At 49.6% G+C, this 24,871-nt stretch overlaps 2 protein-coding genes across 6 annotated transcripts in view; one reads left to right on the top strand and one right to left on the bottom strand.

Moving 5' to 3' along the window:
* Positions 1-4,370: 4,370 nt before the first annotated feature.
* On the bottom strand, positions 4,371-11,405 carry RHBDD2 (rhomboid domain containing 2). Its single transcript, XM_050929728.1, has 4 exons — positions 11,188-11,405; positions 9,289-9,690; positions 8,485-8,635; positions 4,371-6,286 (listed from the first exon to the last, which is right to left on the bottom strand). The coding sequence occupies exons 1-4, from the start codon at positions 11,372-11,374 to the stop codon at positions 5,920-5,922; spliced, it is 1,107 nt and encodes a 368-aa protein (XP_050785685.1). The 5' UTR covers positions 11,375-11,405; the 3' UTR covers positions 4,371-5,919.
* A 4,720-nt stretch (positions 11,406-16,125) lies between these two features.
* The window catches only part of TAF15 (TATA-box binding protein associated factor 15), a 34,491-nt gene continuing 25,745 nt past the window's right edge, over positions 16,126-24,871 (top strand). For 2 of the 5 annotated variants that reach the window (XM_050929645.1, XM_050929644.1), the window contains exon 1: positions 21,518-21,633. In XM_050929645.1, coding sequence (XP_050785602.1) covers positions 21,624-21,633 — 10 coding nt within the window. In that variant the 5' untranslated portion in view covers positions 21,518-21,623. Of the gene's footprint in view, positions 16,344-21,517; positions 21,634-24,871 lie in introns of those variants that run through there. The other 3 variants (XM_050929642.1, XM_050929640.1, XM_050929643.1) reach the window with 2 other exon arrangements.

Genomic DNA, 24,871 nt, shown 5'->3' with positions numbered 1-24,871 from the left:
TGCACGCCACTGCCAGTTTTATAATGGAAGGCGGCAGCTGTTTATCTGCACGTAGGCTAGGAAGCAAAGCAAAGAATGCCATTTCTTACTGATACTGCAAGGCATTACAGGGAGGGAAGGTGCTAATTACCCAGACAGAACTGTAACCAGGGCACTGCATGTACCACCCCATCCTGTTTCAATGAGCACACATGGTCATCAGCTTTGTCTCGTCCACCAGTCTTAGGTCTTTGCCCTGTATTTCCTGCTGGATTAGGTCAGGCCCTAGTTACGTCGATGTGCTTTTTGTGCACAAAGATCCTTGCAGTTTGTTTGGGACCTAGAGGTTTGAGCAGAGATGCGGGCTCATTCCGCTGGGCATAGTACATACAGTGATTGCAGTCTCTTCCCTGAGGTGTTTACAGTCGAAATAGACAAAAGGCAGATCCTGAAAAAGAGATTTAGGCTCCTATGGCCCTTTCATTTCAGTGGCAATTAGGAGTCTTTGAGGATCTGGGCCAGAGAGTCTTAAAGGCCAGATTTTCCAAGGTGTTGAAATGTCTAAAGATGCATCTAGGTGCCTACTGCTGTTTCAAAAGTGCCCAGCTCCCATTAATAGGCACCTAAATATCTTTGGAAATCTGGCCCTAAGTGACTTGTCCAGGATGACAAAGAGTGTCTGTGGCAGAGCCAGGAATCCAACCCAGATCTCTTGGGTCTCAGTCCAGCATCTTCTCCGCAAGCCCATCCCATCTTGTCTTGTCTGATCTGGTCTGTCTTTGGCCCATGGAAGTTGTGCTACCTGGCTAAACCTAGAAGTCAGCAGTCCTCTAGCAATGATGCATCGGGTTGCTGCCCTGCATACCCCCCAACCTTTTCTTTTGTCAGCAAATCCTTGGCGTATGCCGTGAAGCTGGGCACACAAGCAGGGGGTGGGACCAGCTCCCCAGAGGGGCAGTGCTTGGTGGTAAGGATCATGCATCACCCTATGCTCGCTCCCCCAGCACCCATGGTATTGCCTTGATCCAGCTGGCAGAATCAGTGCTGTTCACCTCTGCCATTCAACCCGTCTCCTTCACCTTGTGCCATCCGGGACCAGGTGCTGGACAATGGGGTCCAAAACCAGTGGCTGTAAGGGAGGAGCATCCTGACCCTAGGGCTTTGAACAAGTGTCGGGACAGGTTTCAGGCTGGATGTGAAGGTGGAAAAATCCTATTTGGAGTTCACTCCTCCAGCAGGGGAAAGGGGGAGAGAGTGCACGGAGTGTGGTAGTGGGGACACTGCTGTGGTTACTTCTATTACTTGGGAAGCACTAAAGGCCTAGAGAAGCTGGTCCTCAGATACTAGAGAGACAAGGGCCATGCAAGTACCTGAACAGGTGGCCTGTGGGGTTCAGTGCACTGGTGATACAATGAATCACCCACCTCCAGGACCCCACAATTGCAAACCTGATCTCCCTGGCTACCTGGGACACCTGTAAATGTGATCAGTGCACACAGTGCTATCAGGTGAGAAACTTGGGCTGGGTTCCCAGTTCCACCCGCTCCCCGAAGGGCTCCCCTAATGCTCAGGCCCTAGGGGAGGAAGCTAGAGACACTAAGGTCAGCTGTCCTCCACCAGCCAAGGTCACTCTGACAAAGCAGACTCTGTCATGCGTCTGACGAAGTGGGTATTCACCCACAAAAGCTCGTGCTCCAATACGTGTTAGTCTATAAGGTGCCACAGGACTCTTTGTCGCTTTTTACTCTGACAAAGGGGGCTCGGAAAGTCGCAGGCACAATAGAGCTGTTCAAAGCTGCGTTTGCTGTCCAGGAGCGTGTGCTGGAAGGTGTCCCCTTTGGAAGAGTGGAAAATCCAGCAGGATCACCTCGGAGGGACAAAACTCCCTTTAGGGAGAGCAGAAACTGAGGCGATTACCCTGCCGCAGTCCAACACTTACGCACAGACAGGGACAAGCACTGAGCTACCACAGATCTCAGGGATAGATTATTTTTTAAAGTAATTAGTTTATTTTTTTTTAATTCTCCGGCTCCCCCATGGGGAAAAACGGTGCAGTGCAGCTTTCAATCAGCAATGCTGCTGGGGGGGGTGGCAAGGCGGAAATATACCACGGCCCATGATTTTTTTTTACCCTCTTTTCCTTGTGGTTGCAGTGCAGCAGATTCCTTTCACTCCTCCCTTGAGCCTTACACTCTTTCCTTCATGTGACCCTATTCTCTGTCCCTCCTCCCCTTTGCTGTAAGGAATTTGGAAAGAAGCACTGAACCCAGTCCTGGGGAATTTAGATTTAGTGACTTTCCCTTTATAGTGACAGCAGAAGAAACAACCAGGAGTCCAGTGGCACCTTAAAGACTAACAGATTTATTTGGGCATAAGCTTTCGTGGGTGAAAAACCCACTTCTTCAGATGCATGGAGTGAAAATGACAGATGCAGGCATTATATAGCGACACATGAAGAGAGGGGAGTTACCTCACAAGAAAGGCCAGAACTGCAAAGGTATGTAGGCTCCTAACTTCCATGTCTTTGAGGATCTGGATTAAAGTCCCCCGTTGAGCCAGTGCATCAAAATGGCTAGACGAATTCTAATGTTAGTGAATGGCTGCTTAGAGGAAAGGTGCTCTGTAGAAACGATGGCTTGGCTAGATGTGGTTTACACATTTTATATAGCTGAATATGTCCTAGTGACTGGAATGGTGGGGCGGGGGGCGCAGGATCTGTCCAAATTATGGAGAAATGAGAGACACTGGTTGCCAGGATAAGAAATATGGTTTTTTAAAAGTAGATGTTAGTGATGTTGCAGATAAGAACTATAAGAGTAAAACTTCCAATTGTCTCACAGGGAGTTTTGGGTACTTTATGGGCATAAACTAACCCCCAACAGTGCCTAGACCCCTATGTGAATTCTTCTGCTAGATCCCTGAGAAGAATGCACTCCCGTAAGGATTTGCTTGGGAGTGAATGACCTTAGTGTATGCTTTTCCATCAGGAGCAGCAATGTAGTGCTCCCTCAGAGAGAACTGGTTGGATTAGTATAAGTGAAAACGCTCAGGCAGAGACTGCAGAGACCACATGATTAAGTCTGAAAAACCATTCGAAGCCTTAAGAACGCAGGTTCTGCTCTGGGGCTAGAATGGTCAGACATCACTTCAGAGCTTTGTGGATTTCTTCCAGTCCTTGACTGGAGTGTAGCATCTGCTGCTAGCTGTCCTCATCGGACCAGGGACCTAGCAACATGTGCCTCCAATTCTTCATCTGCAAAGCCGGTGCACGAGGTATTTGTCCTTCTGCCTCCGACATTACCATCCATCACTGCCAATAGAAGCAAGTCTTCCTCAACCCCCATCCTCTGCCCTCCCCTGGGACTGTGCTGCTGTTACATTCGCGAGTGGATGGGACCAGCCATTGCTGCCGATAGGTTAGGCTGGTGATTAGCACCCTGAACACCATCACTACGATTGGCAGTGTCATGGCCCACTTGGCTGCTGTTGATCCCGGCAGCAACTGCACTGGAGTAGGGGAAGCACTACAAGAACTCCCTCTCCCCTACTCAGTTTCTGTGGATGGTAGCTTATCTTTCTGTCCGTCTCCACAGATGGCAGCTGGAGGAGCCTTTGTGTGCCCAGGAAGGAATGAGCTGCTTTTCATTGAAAGAATCATTCCATCCACGATAAAAACCTAAACCCGGCAGCCTTATGCTGCATTCACTAAGGTTGCTCCTTTTGTTCCATGGATGCATCCCTACCTTCTCACCTGACCACGTGCACGGGTGCTTGTTGGATTGAAGTTTGTAGTCCCTCGTGCTCTGCTCCTCAGTCTAACTGATGGAGCTACATTGGGTGCATGTTCCTACAGGCATGGGAGAATACATTTTCAGAGGCACTCACTCGCCCTGCATGCTCCTTTGAATATGCAGTGTGTACCAAAGACGCTACAGGCTTATTCATAAGACGTCATTTCCTAGCTCCTGGCAGAAAGGGTCTAGTTATGCAAAGATGCAGCTTACATGTGTGTTATTACTCCCATGAATGGACTGACCTGGATGCCATCACTCTTAAGATTGATCCTCCATGGCTTGCACCTCCGTACATGAGAACCTCTAAGGCAGATAAATCAGATGGTTTTAGCACAGTAGGGCCAAATTCATTGCTGCTGTAACTCCTCTGAAGCCAGTGGAGTTACACCAGTAACGAGCAAGGCTCATGATGTACCAAAAGTCAAGATTCCAGCTGGCCATGAACAGCGTTGTTTCTGTCACTACTTCTGCCTTTCAGACACTGACAGGATGAAAATTTAGGAGTAGGTGATCTATAAATATTGATGTTAGCGCCTAATCTAGCCCTTCTCGCCTGACCCAAGAATCCTGATGCGGAACAGAATAGAAACCATCATATTGTCCCTGATAGGCAGTTTTCTTTTACTTTGGTGCCTATAGCAATGTTAGGCACTGTGAATTACGATGACAGAAAAGATGTTGAATTAAGTGAAAACTAAGTACTTCAACACACATTAAAATAAGAAGCAAATTTCACCTCCCTCTAGGAACCAGAAGTTATCCCCATTTTAGAGATGAGGAAACAAACAGATTAATAAACTTTCCATCCAGGATAATACAGTGAGAAGTGACAGAGCTGGGACTAGAACACAGATCTTTTGAGTCCCAGCACGCTGATCTAACTAGCGGACACCTCCCACAACCCCCTACTTATGTTAATTGTCTCCAATACTAACTTTGGCACCAAAGACCATTTTAAAAGCTCATCAAATGCTGTACAGAAGGGTCACAGCTAAATTCCATTTGATTCATCCCTGCTCATTTTAATAGCCCTTCTCAAGCCTTGGAATTTATTAATTTATATACAGTAGCTTAAGTCTACCCTCATACTCCCTGTGAATATCCTGAATCCCTTAAATAAGATTCACCCACCCCTTTTGCAAGTATCTAGGACAGCCTCATGAATCAAAGCTGGCATTGTGGGCAGCTTGCAGAATTACTGTAGGTGCCTGCCATGGAGACTACGTGACAGCAACATAATTGGGGAAGGCAGCCCGCATGGCTGATGCTAATTAGAGACTCTAGCAGATGGAACAGCAGCTATTCTGCATGGCAGAAAACGCCACCATATAGTTCACTCCACCGTCCCCACAGTCTCAGCTTAGATTCCAAGGCCAGAAAGGACCATTGTGATCATCTTATCTGTCCTCCTATGTAACACAGCGCACAGAACTTCCCCATGGATGCACATGGAAACACAACCCCGTTCAGACACACCGCCTGCAACAATGCCAGCATCAACCCTTTCCAAGGCATAACTATAAACCAGATCTCTCTCTCTTCCCCATCTCCATTTGAACACTGCTGTTAAATTAAACCCATGTCAGTTATACAGCAGGTAGGCGACCGGAAACCCAGCATATGGGTCCTGGCTAAACTGCAACTGTAAATGAGACAGGGTCCTACCTTAGTCCCTGTAGTCAGGTTAAAACCCAACTAGTCCAGTGTTTTGACCGTTAGCACCCATCTACACTACAGCATAATTGAATCATGGGACAAGTATGTTGTAACCAGGACCCTAGCTGTAGTAGAGAGAGATGAGGTCATAGCCACAATGTGTAGTGAGGACTCCACATGAGAATGAGAGACAGGTAGGTAATGGTCACAGCCTTCAGCCAAGATAAAAAAATGTATCAAAATTAAAAAGGAAAATAAATAAAATAAAGAACCAGAACCCAGGAAAAAAGGTCTATGAGCAGTCTGCAGTGGGACAGAAAACTCAGGGGCTGTGGTCGAATGCCTGATTTGACCCCAGTCATCCCAGGCACCATCAGTTAAAATCAGAAGAATCCTTTTGAAGCAGTCTCCTTCCTCAGCAGCACTCCACTGCAAGCTGGTCACACAATGGCCGGCGAGAGGAGAAGGGCCCTGGCTCATCTTTGAATGATCAGTGTATTTGGACTCCTGAAAGCTCAGCTGGCACTTTCTCTGCAGGGGAACCTGATGCGTACTGAAACTTGGCCTCCAAGTTCTCCGTCCCTGTGGGTATCTGAGAATCAGGTAGACATGCACCTTGGGGGGAGTGGGGATCAGCTGGTTGGCAGCAGTGTCTAGGTGAGGCACCGAAGTGACTCTGCACATAGAATTTCCCAAAGGCAGGGTTAGTTTGGTATGGGGGGGAACCATGGATGTGCGCTGGTGTGCAGTTGTGCCAGGATCCCAGGCTCTGGGCACTAGGGTGCTGCAGCTGAACCACAGGAAGGGCTGGAGGTGAAGATCTCTGGGTGGGGTATGAACCGGGCACTGGATTAATCCTGAAGAGAAAAGGGGAAAGAAAAATTACAGTGTGTTCACATCTGGCATTTCCAAATATCTACAAGCGCCTGTCGGGCAGGCCTCCCTCGGACTCCACTACTCAGAACGGTCATTACAGTCAATCCCCATCATGACAGGCTGAGCTCAGCTGCCATCTTAGCAGTTAAATAAAAGTAGACTGGTCAGCCACCACTAGAGACATTTCCACATCCCTCAATGATGACGGCCAGAGTCTTGTGGAACAAGCATGCATGGAACCCTGTGCAAGGTAAGAATTCTGTATGCATCTCCTGTTCCTCCATTTAAGGTGTGTGTCCTTTAACTATTCACCTGCTGAGCCTCAAAGGCCTTTGGAGAAGAGAAGAATAGGCAGTTCTGAGCTACAGGGGCAGTTATTAGTATAATGAATAATTCAGGAGTGAGGGGATCCAGAAACAGCAGCTGCCAACAGAAGGTGTAACTCAGCAGGATGAATCAAACCAGGAGATGCTCTGCCCAACAGGTAATCAAGGAACAATCCTGCTGGGTATTTGGCAGTTGTGGTCTTCGCGACTTCCTATTCTCCAAGGCGAGTACTGATCAAATCGGAAGAAGGCGGAATCACAAAGACAAATACCCAGAAGGATTGTTCCTTTATTACTTCAATGTTGGTTCTTGCATTTATGGGCCACAAAGCATTATGCAAAAGCATACAACTCTGTAGAAATCTGTTCTGTCTGGTCTTGAACTGTATATTCTAACCTGAATCCCAGCAGACAAGTGGAACAACATATAGCAAAAAATCTTACAATTGCTTTGGTTCTTTACGCTGGGATAAACTTAAGCTACAGAAATAAGAACAGGATTTGTGTTTGGTAAATAGTTACATGCAAGCGTAGCTCAGTTAATCTGGAAAGTCCTAGAAACACCTTCCCACACAGACATTTATTGATAGCTAACGTTTATAACACCTTTCACCCAAAAGAGTCTGCATCTCATCTCACTCAAGACACAGAGCCTTCAGAAGCACAGCAAAGGCTTTCACCAAAGACATTATTAGTAACTGTACAGTAGCTTCATGGCTCCAGCAGAAGTCCTGGCCCCACTGAGCTGGGCACAGTACGTATGCACAGCACAAGACAGTCCCTGCCCCAAAGAGCTTAAAGGCACTGGGTCAGTATAACCCCCTGAGGTACAAACTTCCTCCTGCTTCCCTGCTTTCCTTGGGCTCGTCTCTATGGAGAGGGAGTGCATGATACGCTGGGGTGCAACTCTACAGTGCTGTAACCTGCCATGCGCTATCTATCCACGTGGACCCGGCTACCAGGCACTAGAAGTTCCATGCTGCTGTAGATCAAAGCCCACTACGGAACTTTTAGGACATGGCAGGTGCACAGCAGGCTACAGCACCGTAGATCCACACCCTAGCTCGCCACCTATCAACTTTTCACATACACAAACGCTTTGTCTCCCTTGCAAGCATTGTCAGGGCATGTTCCAGATTAGCCTAGGAGATCCAGTCACACCACCTGAGGTCGTATTGTTACAGGCATGTGTTTATACCTCAGATTTCCCCCTTTGGTCATAAGGGAACAGGTGTAACCATAAGGAAATACTTGTGTTAGAGAACTCACTACAGTTCTTCAGCTACAAGGCAGTTTAACCCTCCTCTGTCCATTGAGATTGGAATGTTGGTAGTAAAAGTGCTTTGGAATTGGATAAAGTTCCATCTAATTTCTAAACCTATCAGAAGACAAGTAAGCATTCATGGCTACAGGACATAAAGGGATTGGAAGGCCCTGAACTCTATTTCTGCAGATAAATTGTTCCTCCACACTGGAAATGTGCTCTGGAATGAAGGCAATGACAACTTAATAACTGATACCATGTTCTTATATCAAGCCCTTCATCAGAGGACTCTCAAAGTGCTGTGTAAGCCCAGTATCCCAACATTCCTGCGAGGATAAGTGATTTGCCAAAGGTCACCAGTCAAGTAGCATAGCCAGGAATGAAAGCCACACGTCCTGGTTCCCTGTGTAATGCTTTAATCATTAGATTCCACTCTCTCCTCTAACAGGGGAGACTATACAGTGGAGATCATGATATAGCTTTGCAAGGTCATTTCACACCAGCACTTGTCAGAGCACACTCCCTACACATCCCAGCTGCTGCCTCCCTTTGGGATTATAAGGAGTGTTATTGGAGTTCATGTACTTACTTCCTAGTCTGGGAGGCTCTTCTCTCTGCAACAGACCCTGGAATATACTTCAGCCCTGGTATTCTCTTCAGCAGGCTGAAAGGGAACTTCTGATCCAGCTTAGATACCACCGACTCTGGGAGATCCAAACAGAAGCAATAGCCAAGACCATCTGAGTTTAGCAGCATGTTAAGGAAGACTGCGGAAGGTTCCAAATGGAGGGGCAGAACAGAATTAACTTTCTACATGCAACCACTCTAAATACACCTCCTTTGTACCACCAAACCAAGGTTTCTCTCAAGGCAGAATGGCTGGAAAAAGCTTCTTCTACCCCCCCTGAGTTTTCAGACCCACTGAGCACCATGACTTTCCAGAGCGCATTCCTTGTGTACACAAAAGCCTCACGGACTGCAATGGAAGTGAGGGGTGCAGGATCAGGCCCATCTGAGCAACAATAAACCTAAGAGCCACTAAGCAGGAGGGATAGCTCACTGGTTTGAGCATTGGCCTGCTAAGCCCAGGGTTGTGAGCTCAATCCTTGAGGGGGCCACTTAGGAATCTGGGGCAAAATCAGTACTTGGTCCTGCTAGTGAAGGCAGGGGGCTGGACTCAATGACCTTTCAGGGTCCCTTCCAGCTCTATGAGCTAGGTATATCTCCATATATATTAGCAGCTGACAGAAAGCCATGAACCAGCACAACAAAAAGTCAGTGAGCCTAAGCAATCAGAATTCAGCATTTTTTCCTACTCCTTCCCCATCACAAGTCAAGCTCCCCACATGCTCTTTTCACTGGTTAAACAAGTCATTGCATTTGGAAAGGATACAGGCTTTCCCAACTATGAGGCCACATATGTTACTCAGGAGAGAGGAGTGGGGAATAAACCAGACCACGCAGAGCATTAACCAGGGCACCAGCACCATGGGAATGTTAACCCCAAAGAGTGGTGCCCTTCTCATCCGTGAACGCGTGGTGGACACTGCCAACATCGCAAAAGCAACTGGTGTAAATCCTTTGGCATCTTCCACCTCCGACACCCCAGAGACGACAGCCTCAAATAAGAGATACAACAGGGCCGAAGAAATGGCAAAGGCAAAGGTGAGGAAGCATTGCTTCACCGTGCCTACGTTCTTCTCAAAGCTGCCAGCAAAGTACCAGATGATAACACCACTGCATACCAGGGATATCAGATCTTCATAGACAAAGATATAGGTCACCAGTCTGTGAACTGAGCAGACAGTCCTTTTAGAGAGGTACAGATAGCAGTGAGTTTTGCTTTAGGCCATTTACTACGTTAAGTTTGATCAGAAGAAGAGAAAATAAAGTAGGAAACCACAGGACTTTTATTTTATTTTATTGTTTTAATTCTATCAGGCTGGAGAAGAATCTTCCACAGAAAGGGGTGGAAGACAGACAGCTTGGGGCATTTAAATCTAGCCTGGATAAAGCACCAACTACAGTCAGGATTAGTGCTGTGCTAGCCCCGGGGACATTTTCTTTCTGCTCTTTGGCCCAGCACCAGCGTAATGGTCTGGAAAGTGTAATGGTCTGGAAATACCTGAATTGGTCTTGCCAAAAAGTGTTTAGCCCCATCAGGATAAGAGGTGCGCCAGACCTTAAAATCACATCAATCTAATCATAGTCTTATTTCTTTTGCTTCAACTGTAACACATTAGTAGCTGATATTTCTTCTCTGGCCCATCAGAAGGATATTGACAGGTTTGTAAGATATCATACCTTAGAAGTGCCACCGGGCCCTCAGACTATCCATTCTTTCTTCAGCACTGGGCTGCGACTGAACATAGTAAGTCACAGACGTCAAACCAATACAACTTTCAATCTGTGGGTAGGATTTGGTGCCCCAACAAGTCCTCCTCCCACCCTAACTTCTGAGATTCTTATAATATGTAAAATGAAAGAGAATATTGTCTGATATAACTAGTTAGGACCAAAGAGAAGGTAAGAAGAGTACATGACAGATTCAGTTAACCAGAGCAGAAACACAAAAGTCATTCACTACTGAGGGGTGGAGAACATGGGGACTGGGGCATGAAAAAAAGGGTATGGGGAAAAAGAATGACGAATAGAAGGGCAGATCCTTTAAGCTCCTGAGATCTTAACCTCATCCTCCTACCAGAACATCGTGGAACTCAGGAACTCTCCCTTCACCAGACATGTACCAGCATCTATGGTGTTAACATTGCAGCCTAGAAGGACAGTCCCCACATGAGGAGAGTTCTCCATTGAGGCTACAGGGTTCCAGCATGAGAGAGGACCTTGGGGAGAGGTGTGCGACAGAAAAGGTGTAGGACAGAAAATACCAATAGTATTATGCAACTGTTCAGCAGCTTTGGGTGGAGAGAGACTGCTCCTGGCGATGGGGAGGCCTCTGGAGAAGACGGGGGTGCACAGGGGCGTGCCTGGAAAGGCACCCCAGGGCTGGTGGATTTCTACAGCTGGTGAAGAGGGAGGTGGATCCAGGAAGGAGAAGGAGGTTTCCAGCAGACAGGACCAGGAGGGAGGGGTGTGCTGGAGGTTGGCTCTCCTGGGCGAGGAGCCCTAGGGGGTGGGGTCCCAAGAGAAGCGAGGGGCGCAGCAGGCGAGGAGGGCCCAGGATGGGGGGGATACACGCGAGGTGGGGAGTCTTTGGGGAGCAGCTCCCGGGGGGCCCGGAGAGGTGGGTCCCGGGCGCACCCCATGGAGCCGGGGGGTCTCCTCTCCTCACCTTCCCCGGCCCGCACCGGCCCGGGCCGCAGCGAGCCAGCGGAGGGGGGAGGCGGCTCGGCGGCCCCAGCCCTGTGCAGCAGGCCGGGCCCGGACACCAGCAGGGACAGCAGCGCGGTGAGGAAGGCGGCGGTGGGGAGACACGGCCAGGCCCCCGCCCAGTGGCTCTGCCCCGGCACGGCCCGCATCCTCCTCCCTCCGCCGCCCGGCTTCTTCCGGGTTCAGGCCCCCTTCCGCTTCCGCTTCCGGGTGAGGCGGGCTGGGTCATGCGGTTACCATAGCAACGGGGCACCGCCCACAGTGCCCCTTAGGCCCCGCCCTCTTCCGCAATGCCCTGCGCGGGGCGCTCTCTCCTTGCCTGGATCAGCCCAGCGCCCTGGCCCGCCCCCTAGTGGGGTGGGAGCACGTGGCACAGGCCCCTTCCCCTGGCCTGGGCTGCAAGTGATTGTCTGACCCCCACCCGGTGCCCTGCGCCCACCCACTGGCTGCGCCAAGCCCAAGCGGCTCAGACCCAGGAGCCAGGCCCCAGGAGTCGGGGTCTGGTCCCTGTCCCCGCTCGGAGCTGGCGGGGGCCCTGCTTCCCAGCGTGGCCCCACAGCCACCCCGCCGACAGCGGAGACTGTCCCGTGACCTCGAGGGTCCCGCCTTTGCCCCGAACACCAGGCACGCGGCAGGGAGTCAGTGCGGAGAGGAGCCTGCAGATTGCTGGTATTTGACGAGAGCAAAAGCGCATTTCCAGGTCTTAAGCAACCAAAGACTTTTCAAAAAGAACAAGGGTACTTGTGGCGTCTTAAGAGACTAAGAAATTTATTTCAGCATGAGCTTTCCTGGGCTACAGCTCACAGAACCAGATAGAATTTGCACACAACAGGATGCAGCTCCCCATCCAGGGCCTGGATGACGGCGTTGAAGCTCCAGCTGGTCTGGTTCAGGTACCGGTAGCAGGTCTTGAGGCCGTCGCTGAGCGTGTCCTGGTCCAGCGGGGGCATCACCACCACGCCACTGCCCATCTTAAACCGCAGCAAGTTGTAGATCTCCCGGGGGCGGCCCAGCCTCTTCCCCACACGCTCCATGGGCAGCCGTACACACTCAATGGCTCCCCCTGCCCGCTCTGCCCAGCAATCTGCCCCTCCGCGGCTCCCCTGTTAGTCTCTAAGGTGCCACAAGGACGCCTGTTCTTTTTGCGGATACAGACTAACACGGCTGTTTACGTTTACAACAGAATGTGTCGCAGTAGCATGTCCCTCCCTCACCAACTTCCCCTTCAAATCTGTCTTCTTCCTCACCAACCCCTCACCCTTGCATCTGTTCCCCCTCGTGTCTTGCCTCTTCCTCACCAGTCTCCCACCCCGTAATCTATACTCTCCTATCTACCTTATGTGGCCCCCCATAACAGTACAATCTGAACACCACACAATCTTTCAGATATTCATCCTCACCGCACCCCTGTGAGACAGACTGGTGCTATTATCCCTTTTGTACAGATGGGGAACGTGGACACAAAGAGACTAAGGGCTCGAATTGTAAAGGTCTTTAGCTACCTACAGAAATAAAAAGGAATGGCTAAGAGAGGGAAGTAGGGGAGGAGAGTGTTGAGGATGGGAAATGAGAAGGTTATAGGGTCTGATCCCAAACCCAGCAAATTCAGTGGCTTTTTCACAGGGAAGTGAAAGGATCTTGAAAATCATCACTCCTGGCGGGCCTTATGGGGCTAGGCTCTTTTGAGAATCGCACCAGTGGCCTCTCTGCATCTGTAGGCACCGACGCACCTTTACAAATCTGACCCTAAAAGACTTGCCCAGGGTCACACAGGAAGTCTGTGGCAGAATGGGAATTTTCACTGGGTCTCCCAGGCTAACATGCTAACCATTGGACCATCCTCCATGCCTTCCTTACTAATTCCCATTCCAGATCCCCCTACTTCCGTCTCTCACTATGGAGCTGATCTAAAGTCCATTGACTTCAGTGAGTTTGGGATCAGACCCTATAACCATCTCACTTACCATTCTCAACAGTCCTGTCCCCCCACTCTAATCCCCCCACTCCTCTCTTTCAGCCACTCCCCTTCATTTCCATAATGTTGGTGCAATGCTTTGGAAATGTAAAGGGCTATAAAAGTGCTAAGCATCATTATTATTCCTTCCTCCATCTCTCTGCTGCTCTCCCACTGCCAGACCCATCAGAGAGCAGTGTCCCCTTGTTGCTGAGGCCTCCAGCATTTCAAATCATTCTCAAAATAGTATGTTTAGGTGACAGGTTAAATGGTGTGATTTGCAGCAGAAGAGGCAGCAGCACCCCCAAAGCATTAGGAATAAACCCCTCCCCCACTTCCTGATTCCTACCAGTTCAGCGTCCCTGCAAAATGCACTGGGCGATCGTTCTGGTCACAAGAGATGACTATATATTTCCAGGCGCTCTTTTCCGCCATGTACTCGCAGTCATTAGGGTATTCCCCAGAAAGCCTGCAATTAGTGACCCTGAATTTACTGATACTTTTTGTATACTCTTGGCCCTTTATGACATGCACTTTCCCCATGGTGCATGTGGCATCGATAACCTCCTCGCGAGCACGAATGAAGGTGTTGAGTTTTTTACAGCCATCTCTAGTCATCGCGATCCGTTTGTTTCTCATTTCACTAGTACATCTGTTGTGGTCTGTGGTGTCCAGCACGGTCAGATGTTTCCGTCTGAAGGCCATGGGGTTCTGAGCACGAGAGATGCTGATGACAGACGTAGCAATGAATAACAGACATATCAGAGACATTCCCTTCAGAGCCATGTTGCTTAGATGGACCTACATTAAAAATAAAGACACCAAGGGGTGGAGACCCAAGGAAGAACTTCATGGATTTACAGATTTTAAGGCCAGATGAGGCTATCTGTCATCTAGTCTGACTTCCTGCATTGCAGAGGCCATAAAATTTCACCCAGTGGATTTTTGCATCAAGCATTTAACTTCCGGTCAAACTAAGAGCTTATCTTTTGGAGACCCGATCTTCATGTAAAGATCTTAAGTGATACAGAATCTACCACATCCTTTGATAGCTTGTCCCAAAGGTTAATTACCCTCCATTAAACATGTCCCCTTTGACTTCCCACTCGCCTTAAAATGTCTCGCTGCTGCTACACCAGTGCGGCTTCACGGGCAACAGCAAGGGCAGTAGACAAGGCCTTGACAGCCACAGGCAATTTTACCATGGTGTTGTCTAGTATTGCTGTCAGCAAAGTTAGATGATAGCGTGGCAAAATTGCCAGCACCTTGTTCACTCTCAGGCTCCCATCCATCATTGCTACCACTGCTACCTGAAATAGTAGGAAATTCTATGGCTAAAAAGCCAAGGGTTGAGATAGCTGCAGAATCTTATTTGCAGAGCACCTGTGCTTGGTGCTGTACAAACACAGGAGGCTGTCCGTGCTCCAAGTTGCTTACAGTCTAAGATTGACGTTGCTCATACAGTATTGCTGGCCATGTCAGTGCCTAAATAGACAGACATAATACAGAGCAAAAACAGCGATGGAGGCTGGGGATTCCTAACTCATGGGGAAAAGTATCTGTTAGATCAGCGGTGGGCAAATCTTTTGGCCCCAGGGCCACACTGGGGTTGCAAAACTGTATGGAGATCCGGGTAGGGAAGGCTGTGCCTCCCCAAACAGCCTGGCCCCTGCCCTCTATCTGCCCCCTCCCACTTCCTGCCCCTTGACTGCCCCCCTCAGAACTCCTGACCCATCCAACCCCCCCTACTCCTTGTTCCCTAACTGCCCCCCCAGGATCCCATCCCCTATCCAACCCCCCCCCCCGCTCCCTGTCCCCTGACTGCCCCAACCCCTATCCACACCCCCGCCACCTGACAGGCCCCCCGGGACTCCCACACTTATCCAACCCCCCCTGTTCCCCGTCCCCTGACACCCCCCCAGAACCCCTCTGCCCCATCCAACCGCCCTCTGCTCCCTGTCCCCTGACTGCACCCTGGGATCCCCCGCCCCTTATCCAACACCCCGGCCCCCTTACCATGCCGCTCAGAGCAGCATGTCTGGCAGCCATGCCACCCAGCCGTAGGGTGCCCAGACAGCAAGTGTGAAAAATCGGGATGGGAGTGGGGGGTAATAGGAGCCTATATAAGAAAAAGACCCAAAAATCAGCACTTTCCCTATAAAATCGGGACATCTGGTCACCTTACCCAGTCGGAGCTAGACACACTCATATCCAGGAGCTCTGTGTTGTATGAAAGTTAAAAGGATAATTGGTCTCATATTTAAATGGGATTTAGCTGAAAGAAATACAGTATATAACTTCCCAGGATGCAATGTTTAGCAGGAAAAGGTAGAAATAGTTTTAACTATTTTAGACTTTTAGAGCTTGGTGGGAGATGAGGGGAGCACGGGGAACAGATTTTCAGAAGTTTCGAATTCTTCTTCTTCTTCAAAATTAGCTTTAAAAAAAAAGCAATTTTAGCTTTGGCACCCAGGGGCCAGAAAGCATGAATGAATCAGGCCTCCTGAGTCCGTTCTATTGGCTAGAAGCACCTGGGGTTGTTTAAAGCGCAAAGACGTGTATCTGATTGTGCGCCTGTATCCGAACTAGAATTCTTTTGCCCTGGTAAAAGTGCAGGATTCTCTAACGGGTGCAGGGATTCTGAGTGGTGCTGGACTCAGGGAGCTATCTGAGAACTCCATATACTGCTGATTTTGATCTCTGTCTCTCCGCTGCTGAGTGCTGTTTAAAATCTGGTCCTTACTTAAGTGCCTAAATGGGAGTTGAGCGGTTTGAAAAATCTCTCCCAATCCCAAAAGCATGTCACACGGAGAACTCCCAACAGACATGGCCAATTCTTTGTGCAGTGCTTAGGTCCCAGGTTTACATAGTAGGGCTGGGAGCACAGAAGAAAATACAGTTCACAGAGGGGAGAGGAAGTTGTCCAGACAGAGAGACAACACAAACCTCACTTTAATTAAATATTCCAGTCACTGCTTGTTCTGCAGAAATGCTTTCACTTTCTTCTTATGGGCTGCCGCCATAGGATCTGCCTCCTGCTATTATGCCTCAAGGAAAGAAACAACCCAACTTGTTTACCAGTCTCCTCAATCAGATCTGCTCAGTCAGAAAACTCTCCTCTTTCTCCATTTAAAGAACAGACAGAAACTCAAGTTACATGCAAGGTATGTTGTTCTTCTCCAGCTGCTGATGGTTATCTGAAATAACAAACACCTTAGGATTTAGAAGAAAATTGTACAAATGGCTTATGTTTCCTCCAACTCGTTATTTTTGAACTTGCTTTGATTTTGCTCTGGTCTTACATAGTCTTAAACTTAATTTTTGAAATATTTTGAAGAGATCTAACCCTTAGGTTAATATATTCATAGTGATTTAAAAGAAAATCAGAAACCCTTATTCCCAGTGGAGTGGGGTTTGCACTCTGAATCAATATTGTCCTAACCTTTAATTTATTAAAACACCTTGGGTACAGATTAAACTTCTTTGCTCAGTTTTTCTTTTCAGGTTCTCTTACCGGCTTTGAAATGGGACTTGAAATGGATTGACAGGCTTTTGTCTGTCGCGTCACTCAAGCTTCTGCGTCCTCTGCTGAAATGCTGTTTTGCAAAGTGAGTCAGTTAATTGGCACAGATATTCCTGCGTCCTCTGCTACAGAAGCATACTTAAAGGACTATATTTTCTCTTTCTCCAGCAGTGGAAGAACGTTACTGTTCCAAAGCTTTCCTGAATCAGATCCTCAGTCTTTTTTATAGTTCACTCACAGTCAACGGGATCTGAATTTAAAGTGCAGACTTTGGGAGGGAGGAAGAGGGAATATAAAGTTAAATCTGCTGTTAGAGGGATTTCCCTCAACCCTCCCATTTCCCTGGGTCTTGTCACGCAGACAACAAGCAGCAAAAGACTAGAAGTCCAAAGTGCAGACAATACGATGTTTATTGGGGTTAGTTTGCAAGCAACCATATTCCGAAGCCCTTCACACCAGTCGGGCTTATCTCTATACACCCATGGAGTCTGTTCCCCAGTGTCCCCCTTCCCAGCTCTGACGCCCACAGAACGTTTACCCCATGTCCCCCTTCCCAGCTCTGACACCGCAGAGTGTTTACCCCATGTCCCTGTTCCCCATTCCCCTCCCTTAGCAAACATCATTCCAATTTCGCTTTCCTCCCACTTCCTGCTTGACCCCAGTTTACACAGTAATATTCTCAGCTATCCCTTAACCGATCATTTTACTGAAATCTATCTAACCAATCCTAACATATTGTAACATAATTCTCTAACCAGTTATATCCCACTACCCTAATTAACTTACACCCAGCAAAATTAATTATACAGCCGACAGAAACAATTAGAGAACCAGACAGATTGACAATAGAAAAGTGGGGGCCATAAAGCTAAAACATACAGAAATGAGGGTTTCACAACCACAACCACTTTGATAAGTGATTTCTTGCCAGACAGGATGCTGTCAAACTAAGTTTTCTTTAACCATCTTTATCTGGTGGTGAGGGGCACTATCAGCACAGGATCATTTTCCTAACAGCCCAATAGCACCTTATTTCAATGTGACTGGTTTGGGAGGTGAGGATGAGACCTACGCTTCCAAGCTTATGGCTGCACCTGTTGCTTAGCCAAAAGTAGGCTGACCAGATAGCAACTGTGAAAAATCGGGATGGGGGTGGGGGGGTAATAGAAGCCCATATATAAAAAAAACCAAATATCAGGACTGTCCTTATAAAATCGGGACATCTGGTCACCCTAGCCAAAGGCCTTAACCTAAGAACAAGGCCTCAGACTGCCACAGGGAGAGAAGGCCCAGACACAGGCAGACTTGTGATTTTGATTCTTTGTTTTATACCCCTGGTAACTAGCTAAGTGATAAAAATACACCGAAGTTGTTAAAGTCTAGGCCTGTGCAGGCAGGCCTGAATATCTCTATTCTAAAATCTACAAAGATCAATCTAGGACCAAGAATCCAGATCCAATTTATAATATACAAATAGAGCAATGGCCACATTTTGACCCAGCCTTAACTGGGCTTTCATTTCTTTGCCCACAAGTTTACAAGTGCAAACTACTCAAAGAGATGTTATCAATGGTTTGCTGTCAAACTGGGGGGATGTACCTAACAGAGTCATGCAGGGATCTGTCCTGTGGCTGTTACTATTCAATATTTTCATGGATGACTTGGATAATGGAGTGGAGGGTATGCTTATAACATTTGCAGGTGACATCAAGCTGAGAGGGGTTGCAAGCACTTTGGAGGACAGTATTAGAATTCAAACCAATCTTGACAAATTGGAAAATTGGTCTAAAATAAAGAAGATGAAATTCAATAAAGACAAGTACAAAATACTACACACTGGGGAAACAAGGCAAATGCACAACTACAAAATGGGGACTAACTGGCTAGATGTGGTAGTGCTGAAAAGGACCTGGGGGTGATAATGGATCACAAATTGAACTTGAGTCAACAGTGTGATGCAGTTATGAAAAAGGCAACTATAATTCCAGGCTGTATTAGCAGGAGTGTCGTTTAAGACATGGGAAGTAACTATCCCGCTCCACTCAACACTGATGTGGCCTCAGCTGTTTGTCTCCCTTCAACCCCAACCCGGTGCTGCTTTTGTAACAATCAAACTATTTGCGGGGCTTTGCCTGTCCTCAAGCACCATCCCGGTTGCTATGGGAAAGAGGGCTGTGCTGAGGTTGGAACCACTGATCCCAAGGATGTCTGAATAAAAGCTGCAGCACAAGATCTCCTGCCCCTGGCTCGTAGCCTTACTCACCATGGCTGCAGCAGCAAATCGACTCTTGCAGTAGCCAGGGGTTCTGCTTACGTTGTGGCTTGCAGGGAAGTGCATTGAGCATGGGCAGTGGGTATAGGCAAGGGGACAGCCTATTGTGGCCCCTCCCCCAGGCCAGCATGCCTCCTGCAGGGACTCAGGGCCGCTGGAGCAACTGGTGCTGGGTCGCGCTGCCTGCACAGCACTCCGGGGCTGGCCACCCAAGTGCCAGGACTGGGGGCCACCCGGAGCCCTGGGGCTGGGGGTGCAGTGACCGTGCTGATCGGCCACCTGACCACTGGGGTGGGGGGTGCGACAACTGTGTCACCCAGCTGCCCGAGCACCAGGACTGGGTGCGCCCCGGGGCAGGGGCGCAGCGACCGCGCTGTCCAGATACCTGGAGCCCCAGGGCTGAGGGTGCGCCGGCCATGCTGCCCAGACACCTGGAGCCCTGGAACTGGGGGTGCTGTCGCTGCGCTCTCCAGGGGCTCTGGGCCTGAGGCTGCGGTGGACCAGGGCTGGGGCCTTGCCCCTCTGCCCCCGGTCATCCAGCGGTGGGGCTGGGGGTCTGCGGTGGGGATGCTTTGGGCTCCTGAGGGGGAAGACCAGAAGGTACCCATTCTCACACCTTTGATTGCTATTGCAGTGTAACTGTAAACAAGCTGTCCTTGTCTCTCTCTCCCCTTCCCAGTGTTATCAGTCCCTTAGCCCCAGGTTATCTTACTTTTCTTTGCTGTCTCTCAGTGTTCGTGAGGATAATAAAAATTAATAGATTGAGGAGAAAAGGCTCTTTATTCATTCAGCACACGGGGGTTAGCAGGGCTGTAGTTTACAGGGGAGTACCTGGGGGACAGCTTGGTAAGGAACAACACACATAAGGGTCACATCCCTGTGGGACATTGATAAAACTAGTTTTCAAAGCCTCATGGAGACGCAGTATGCCTTGATGTGCTCTTCTTATTGCCCTGGTGTTTGGCTGCTCAATGCTGGCTGCCAGGCTATCTTCCTCAACACCCCTACCCCGCCGGAAACTTTTCTCCGTTTGTTTCACAGATATTAATGGAGCACACAGCCTGCAGCAACAACAATGGGGATATTGCTCTCGCTAGGTCTAACCTAGTAAGCAAACTACGCCAGCGGGCTTTTAAACATCCAAAGGCACATTCCACTTGCTCAGTCTATGGCTGAACCACTCCTGACTGATGTCCAGGCTGTCTGTGTATGGCTTCATGAGCTGTGGGAGGAAGGGGTAGGCTGGGTCTCCCAGCATCACTACCGGCATTTCAACCTCACCATTGGTTATTTTGGAGTCTGGAAAAGCAGTCCCTGCTTGCAGCTTTCTGAATAGATCTGTGTTCCTAAAGATGGGTGCGTTCCTAAAGATGCATCTTTCCCGACCATCCCGTGATCCACCAGTGCTTGCAACACCATTGAGAAGTACCCCTTTTGCTTTATGTACTCTTTGGCAAGGTGGTTTGGTGCCAAGATAGGGATATGCGTTCTGCCTATTGCCCCACCGCAGTTAGGGAACCGCATCACAGCAAAACCATCCACTATGTCCTGCACGTTGCCCAGGGTCACTACCCTGCTTAGCAGAAATCTATTTATTGCCCTGGCAAATTAGGTTCAGAGCAGACCCCATGGTAGATTTACCCACTCCGAAGTGATTCTCCCCTGACCGGTAGCAATCTGGCGTTGCAAGGTTCCACAAAGCTAGCGCCCCTCGCTTCTCCGCTGTCAGAGCAGCTCTTATTTTAGTATTGCTGTGCCTCAGGGCTGGGGAAAGCTCTTTGCACTAGTCTATGAAAGTGGCCTCATGCTGCTTGCGTGGCATCACATTGTTCTGCGCGGCGGCTCCTGCTTCAGCTGAGCAAATACGGCAGGATAAGGCACGAGGTGGTTGTAATGCTCACAGCAACAGTGTACAGCAGAGCAGGGTCCACGCTTGCTAGGCCATGGCGTCGGCGTGGGTAAGCCAGGCTTAGGTAGGGCTGCCAACTTTGGACTCGCACAAAACCGAACAGCCTTACCCTGCCCCTCCTTTGAGTCCCCCCGCTCACTCCACTCTCCCCCCTGCCCCCCGTTGCTCAGAGGCTCTGGGTGCAGGAGGGGATGAGGGCTCCAGAGTGGGGCCAGCAATGCGTTCAGGGTGCAGGAGTGGGCTCTGAGCTGGAGAGCCGACGCTTGGGGTGGGGGCAGTGTGCGGAGCCCCCTGGCTGCCCCTAAGCCTAGGAGCTGGAGGAACATGCTGCAGGTTCCTGTGGAGCCCGGCAGGCAGGGAGCCACAGGGCAGCGCTCTGGGAGGGGACGCAAGCCCTGCTGGTGGGGGTGCACTCCAACATCCCATGCACGGAGTGGGGCCGTGCCAAATGGCCTTGCTTCAGCCGGAGGCTGTGTCGCCTTAAATAAAATCAAGCTAGATATGGTAGACTCCGCGCCCCCTCCTTTGCACATTGGTACAGCTCCACCCCCCGAATTGCAACTAAATGGTACGCTCCACCCCTTCCTCCCCTTTGCAGCCGGGTGGTAGGCGCCGCGCTCGCGGATTGGCGGCGCGGGCCCGCAGTCGGCGCGAGCGCTGTTCGGGGCGCGTGGGGCCGGCGCGGCGCTCAGGCCTCGGCTTCGGCCTCCTTCCCTCTCGCGCCAGCGGCGGCGGCCAGGATGGCTTCCGGTGAGTGCCTCGCTCCGGGCGGGGCGGGGCGGCGTGTGCCGCAGCCAGGTGGAAACGGGCCTGGCCGCCGCCATGTTGGACTCACTGTTTCTCCCGCTTCCCTCCCCTGGCCTCGTCTTCCCCTGGGGGGGGAGCGTGGGGGCAGCCCCGCCCCCCTGTGTCGGGGAGGGGTGTCTCTCCCCTGGGGGGGAGCGTTGGGGCAGCCCCGCCCCCCCGTGTCGGGGAGGGGTGTCTCTCCCCTGGGGGGGGGAGCGTTGGGGCAGCCCCGCCCCCCCGTGTCGGGGAGGGGTGTCTCTCCCCTGCGGGGGGGAGCGTTGGGGCAGCCCTGCCCCCTGTGTCGGGGAGGGGTGTCTCTCCCCTCGGGGGGGGGGAGCGTTGGGGCAGCCCTGCCCCCCCTGTGTCGGGGAGGGGTGTCTCTCCCCTCGGGGGGGGGGAGCGTTGGGGCAGCCCTGCCCCCCCTGTGTCGGGGAGGGGTGTCTCTCCCCTCGGGGGGGGGAGCGTTGGGGCAGCCCCGCCCCCCTGTGTCGGGGAGGGGTGTCTCTCCCCTGGGGGGGGGAGCGTTGGGGCAGCTCCGCCCCCTGTGTCGGGGGGGGGGGTGCCTTCTCTCCTAGGAGCATGGACGTGGGGTGGCTCCCTGCTCATGGGGGCTCCTGTGGGGTGAGCAGGGGCCCTCTTACGTGTCCTCGTTGGGCTAGGCTCTGGGCGCCTTTTGGGGAGTGACAACGCAGCACTTGAAGGCGTATGTCCCCTGTCAGTGGCTGTGAGGGTGACCCTGGGGGTTGTGTGGTTCCTGGCACCCACCGGATCAGGGTGAACACTGCTCCCGCTTCTAGCTGTGATTGCGCCGGGTGACCGTGGCATCTCACTTTCCATGGGCCTGTGGGCCTGCAAGCACATCTACATAGCCCAAGGGGCTGTCGCCTTTTCCTCATCCCTAGCAGAAAGCTGAGAGAGGGGCCTGTACATCCTCTACCCCCTGATTTAAAAAGAGCACCTGCCTCAATGGATTGAGGCTCTTCATAGATGGGGTGGGGAGTAGAGGCTGCCCTGTCACAGCATTAACTGCTCCATAATCTCCATGGGGCTTCCTTGAGAACGCACCAGTCCCTTTGCATCCGTCAACATGCAAAAATGTGTCTGGCTTCTGGTGCTGATACCTTGGGAAAGTGTCCTGTATTCACAGGATCCATGATACCTAGAATGGATTGTAGATGGAGGGCTGTGGGGGTGGGGAGACAATATAAAAATAAAACATTGCTGTTTCTGCTTGATTATAAAAACAAAATCTATTTTAAGCTCTGCAGCAATGGCAGTTGAGGGAGAAGATAGAAGTCCTGTGGTTGCAGGTGCTTCCGAGGGTCAGCCTTATTTTGTCAGGGTTGGGTTATTACAGTGCTGTCTCAGGCTGATTTGGATGATAGAGAATGGATAAGAAAGGCATGAGATGTTAAGTGTCTTGTGGAAATGCACAGAGGACAGTCTTTCACCATAAAGAAAAGATTTCAAAAGTGGCTTAAAAATTGAGAATGAGATTGGTCTCTTTCCCACTGAGTGAGACTTGGCAGCAAAATTGTAGACATTTTCTCCCCACATCCCAAAGAGTTTAACAGTTTGCAATTTGAGAATAGGTTTTTCCATTTTTTCCTCACTGTGTTGCTCAAACTCGCAATACTCCTCATAAAAGATAAAATTTAGAGGCAGAGTTGTCTCAGATGCTAATAAATCAAGGAACTTGAATTCCAGAAAAACTGCCGAGGAGGCTGATTTACTGATAGGCGCTGTCCCAGCCAAGGCCTCTGGGGACTTCTTACAGGTTTTTAAAAAATAGCATATACAATAACTCCCAAAATAACCATCTAAACTTTGTTTCAATTTAAGAACCTGTAAAATCTCTCTGTTGATCTCAGGTTTTAGTAAATATTGTTTTTACAAAGCTGGAAATGTGATACTACCATCTTAAAATAGTTATTGCCTTTGTGTGGTGTTTTTTAGAAGTTCCGGCCCTGAGTAGCTTACCGGGTAAGGCCCTGATCTTGCTAAGACTTACATGTGGCCTTCCATTTAAGCACTTATGTAAATATAGGCAGGATTGAGTCCTTAATTAGACAAGGTGAAGGGAGGGGCTAGGTTTATAACATGTAGATATATTTTTCATGGAAAACTTAATAATTTAAGTGCTAATGTTTAACTTTTTTGAAATTGAGAATAAGGGAGGGTAAAAGAGAAGGAATAGACATCACTGAGAGGTCAGCAGTGGAGAACTAGTTAAAAAAAATGGATTTGGAAAAATAGTGTAGGCAGCAGTATGAATAATGACAGGAAGGTGGGAGTGGAGTAGAGAAGGAGTGACAAAAGAGAAAAGAGTATGCATGGTGTGTGTCACGTGAGGAGAGCCAGGAGAAGTGAGCTGAGATGTAGGCTGCTGGGAGGGATTGTGTTGCATCTTCCTCTTGAAAGTGAGGACAGTGGAAAGTGCAGGGAAGACTTTTGTTGGATGGAAGGGGGAAACATGGTTAGAGCAGCAGGAATGGATATAATTTTATCTCCAATGTGTTGGCGCGATTGAAGTGGTGAGAGTGAGGGAGGCTGGAAAAGAAGAGGCCACAGTATTCCAGGTGAAAGAATCATGGAATGAACCCACAGTTTCACTAATGGTGACAGATAAGAGATTTTAGCAACTTTTTAGAGTGAGAAACAACAATATTTGTCAAGATCCGATGTGAGTCAAGGAAAACAAAGTCAAAAATTAAAAACAAGCTTGTGATCTTGAGAGTCAAGGATAGTTGAGATGGTTAGAGTGGTCAGATGAATTCAGTTTTTGACATACTAAGTTTGCAGAGACAGGCCATGTAAGAGAAGAGAGAGAGGTGTGAGCCTGGGTAGATGAAGGAGAGAGGTGGAGTGAGATCACCAAAAGTTAATAGTGGACTGTGAAAGTAGGCTTGGCTGTGTAGAGTGATATAAATAGAAACCATAGTTATGTTCAGATTTCTCATCTCTGGAGACTTAAATTTGGATTGGATTGCAGGTGAATTGAGGAAGTACTTGTAAAAAGTAATTACACAAATTGTTAAAATTTTGGTTGTGACTGGTAGTGTAGGTTCTAAAGGGACCAAAGCTGGCATGGGAATGGGTAAGTGACATATGTAGATGACTTGTAAAGTTCAGTCTCTAACACAGTGATGGGCAGCCTGCGGGCCGCATGTGACCTGTCAGGGGAATCTGATGGTGGGCTGTG

The sequence above is a fragment of the Gopherus flavomarginatus genome, chromosome 19 (assembly GCF_025201925.1).
Source record: "Gopherus flavomarginatus isolate rGopFla2 chromosome 19, rGopFla2.mat.asm, whole genome shotgun sequence".
NCBI classification, from domain to species: Eukaryota; Metazoa; Chordata; order Testudines; family Testudinidae; genus Gopherus; species Gopherus flavomarginatus.
Note: the sequence above shows the minus strand (reverse complement) of the source record. Positions and strands in the feature narration are given on the sequence as shown.

What these genes read in the sequence shown, in the direction of transcription:
- RHBDD2 (XM_050929728.1), bottom strand. Translation starts at nt 11,374, where the DNA reads ATGCGGGCCGTGCCGGGGCAGAGCCACTGGGCGGGGGCCTGGCCGTGT. An exon ending in GCCGGTGCGGGCCGGGGAAG is followed by an intron (nt 9,691 to 11,187) that starts GTGAGGAGAGGA and finishes CTGTCTGCTCAG; the next exon opens with TTCACAGACTGGTGACCTAT. An exon ending in CCTCATAGTTGGGAAAGCCT is followed by an intron (nt 8,636 to 9,288) that starts GTATCCTTTCCA and finishes TGCTAAACTCAG; the next exon opens with ATGGTCTTGGCTATTGCTTC.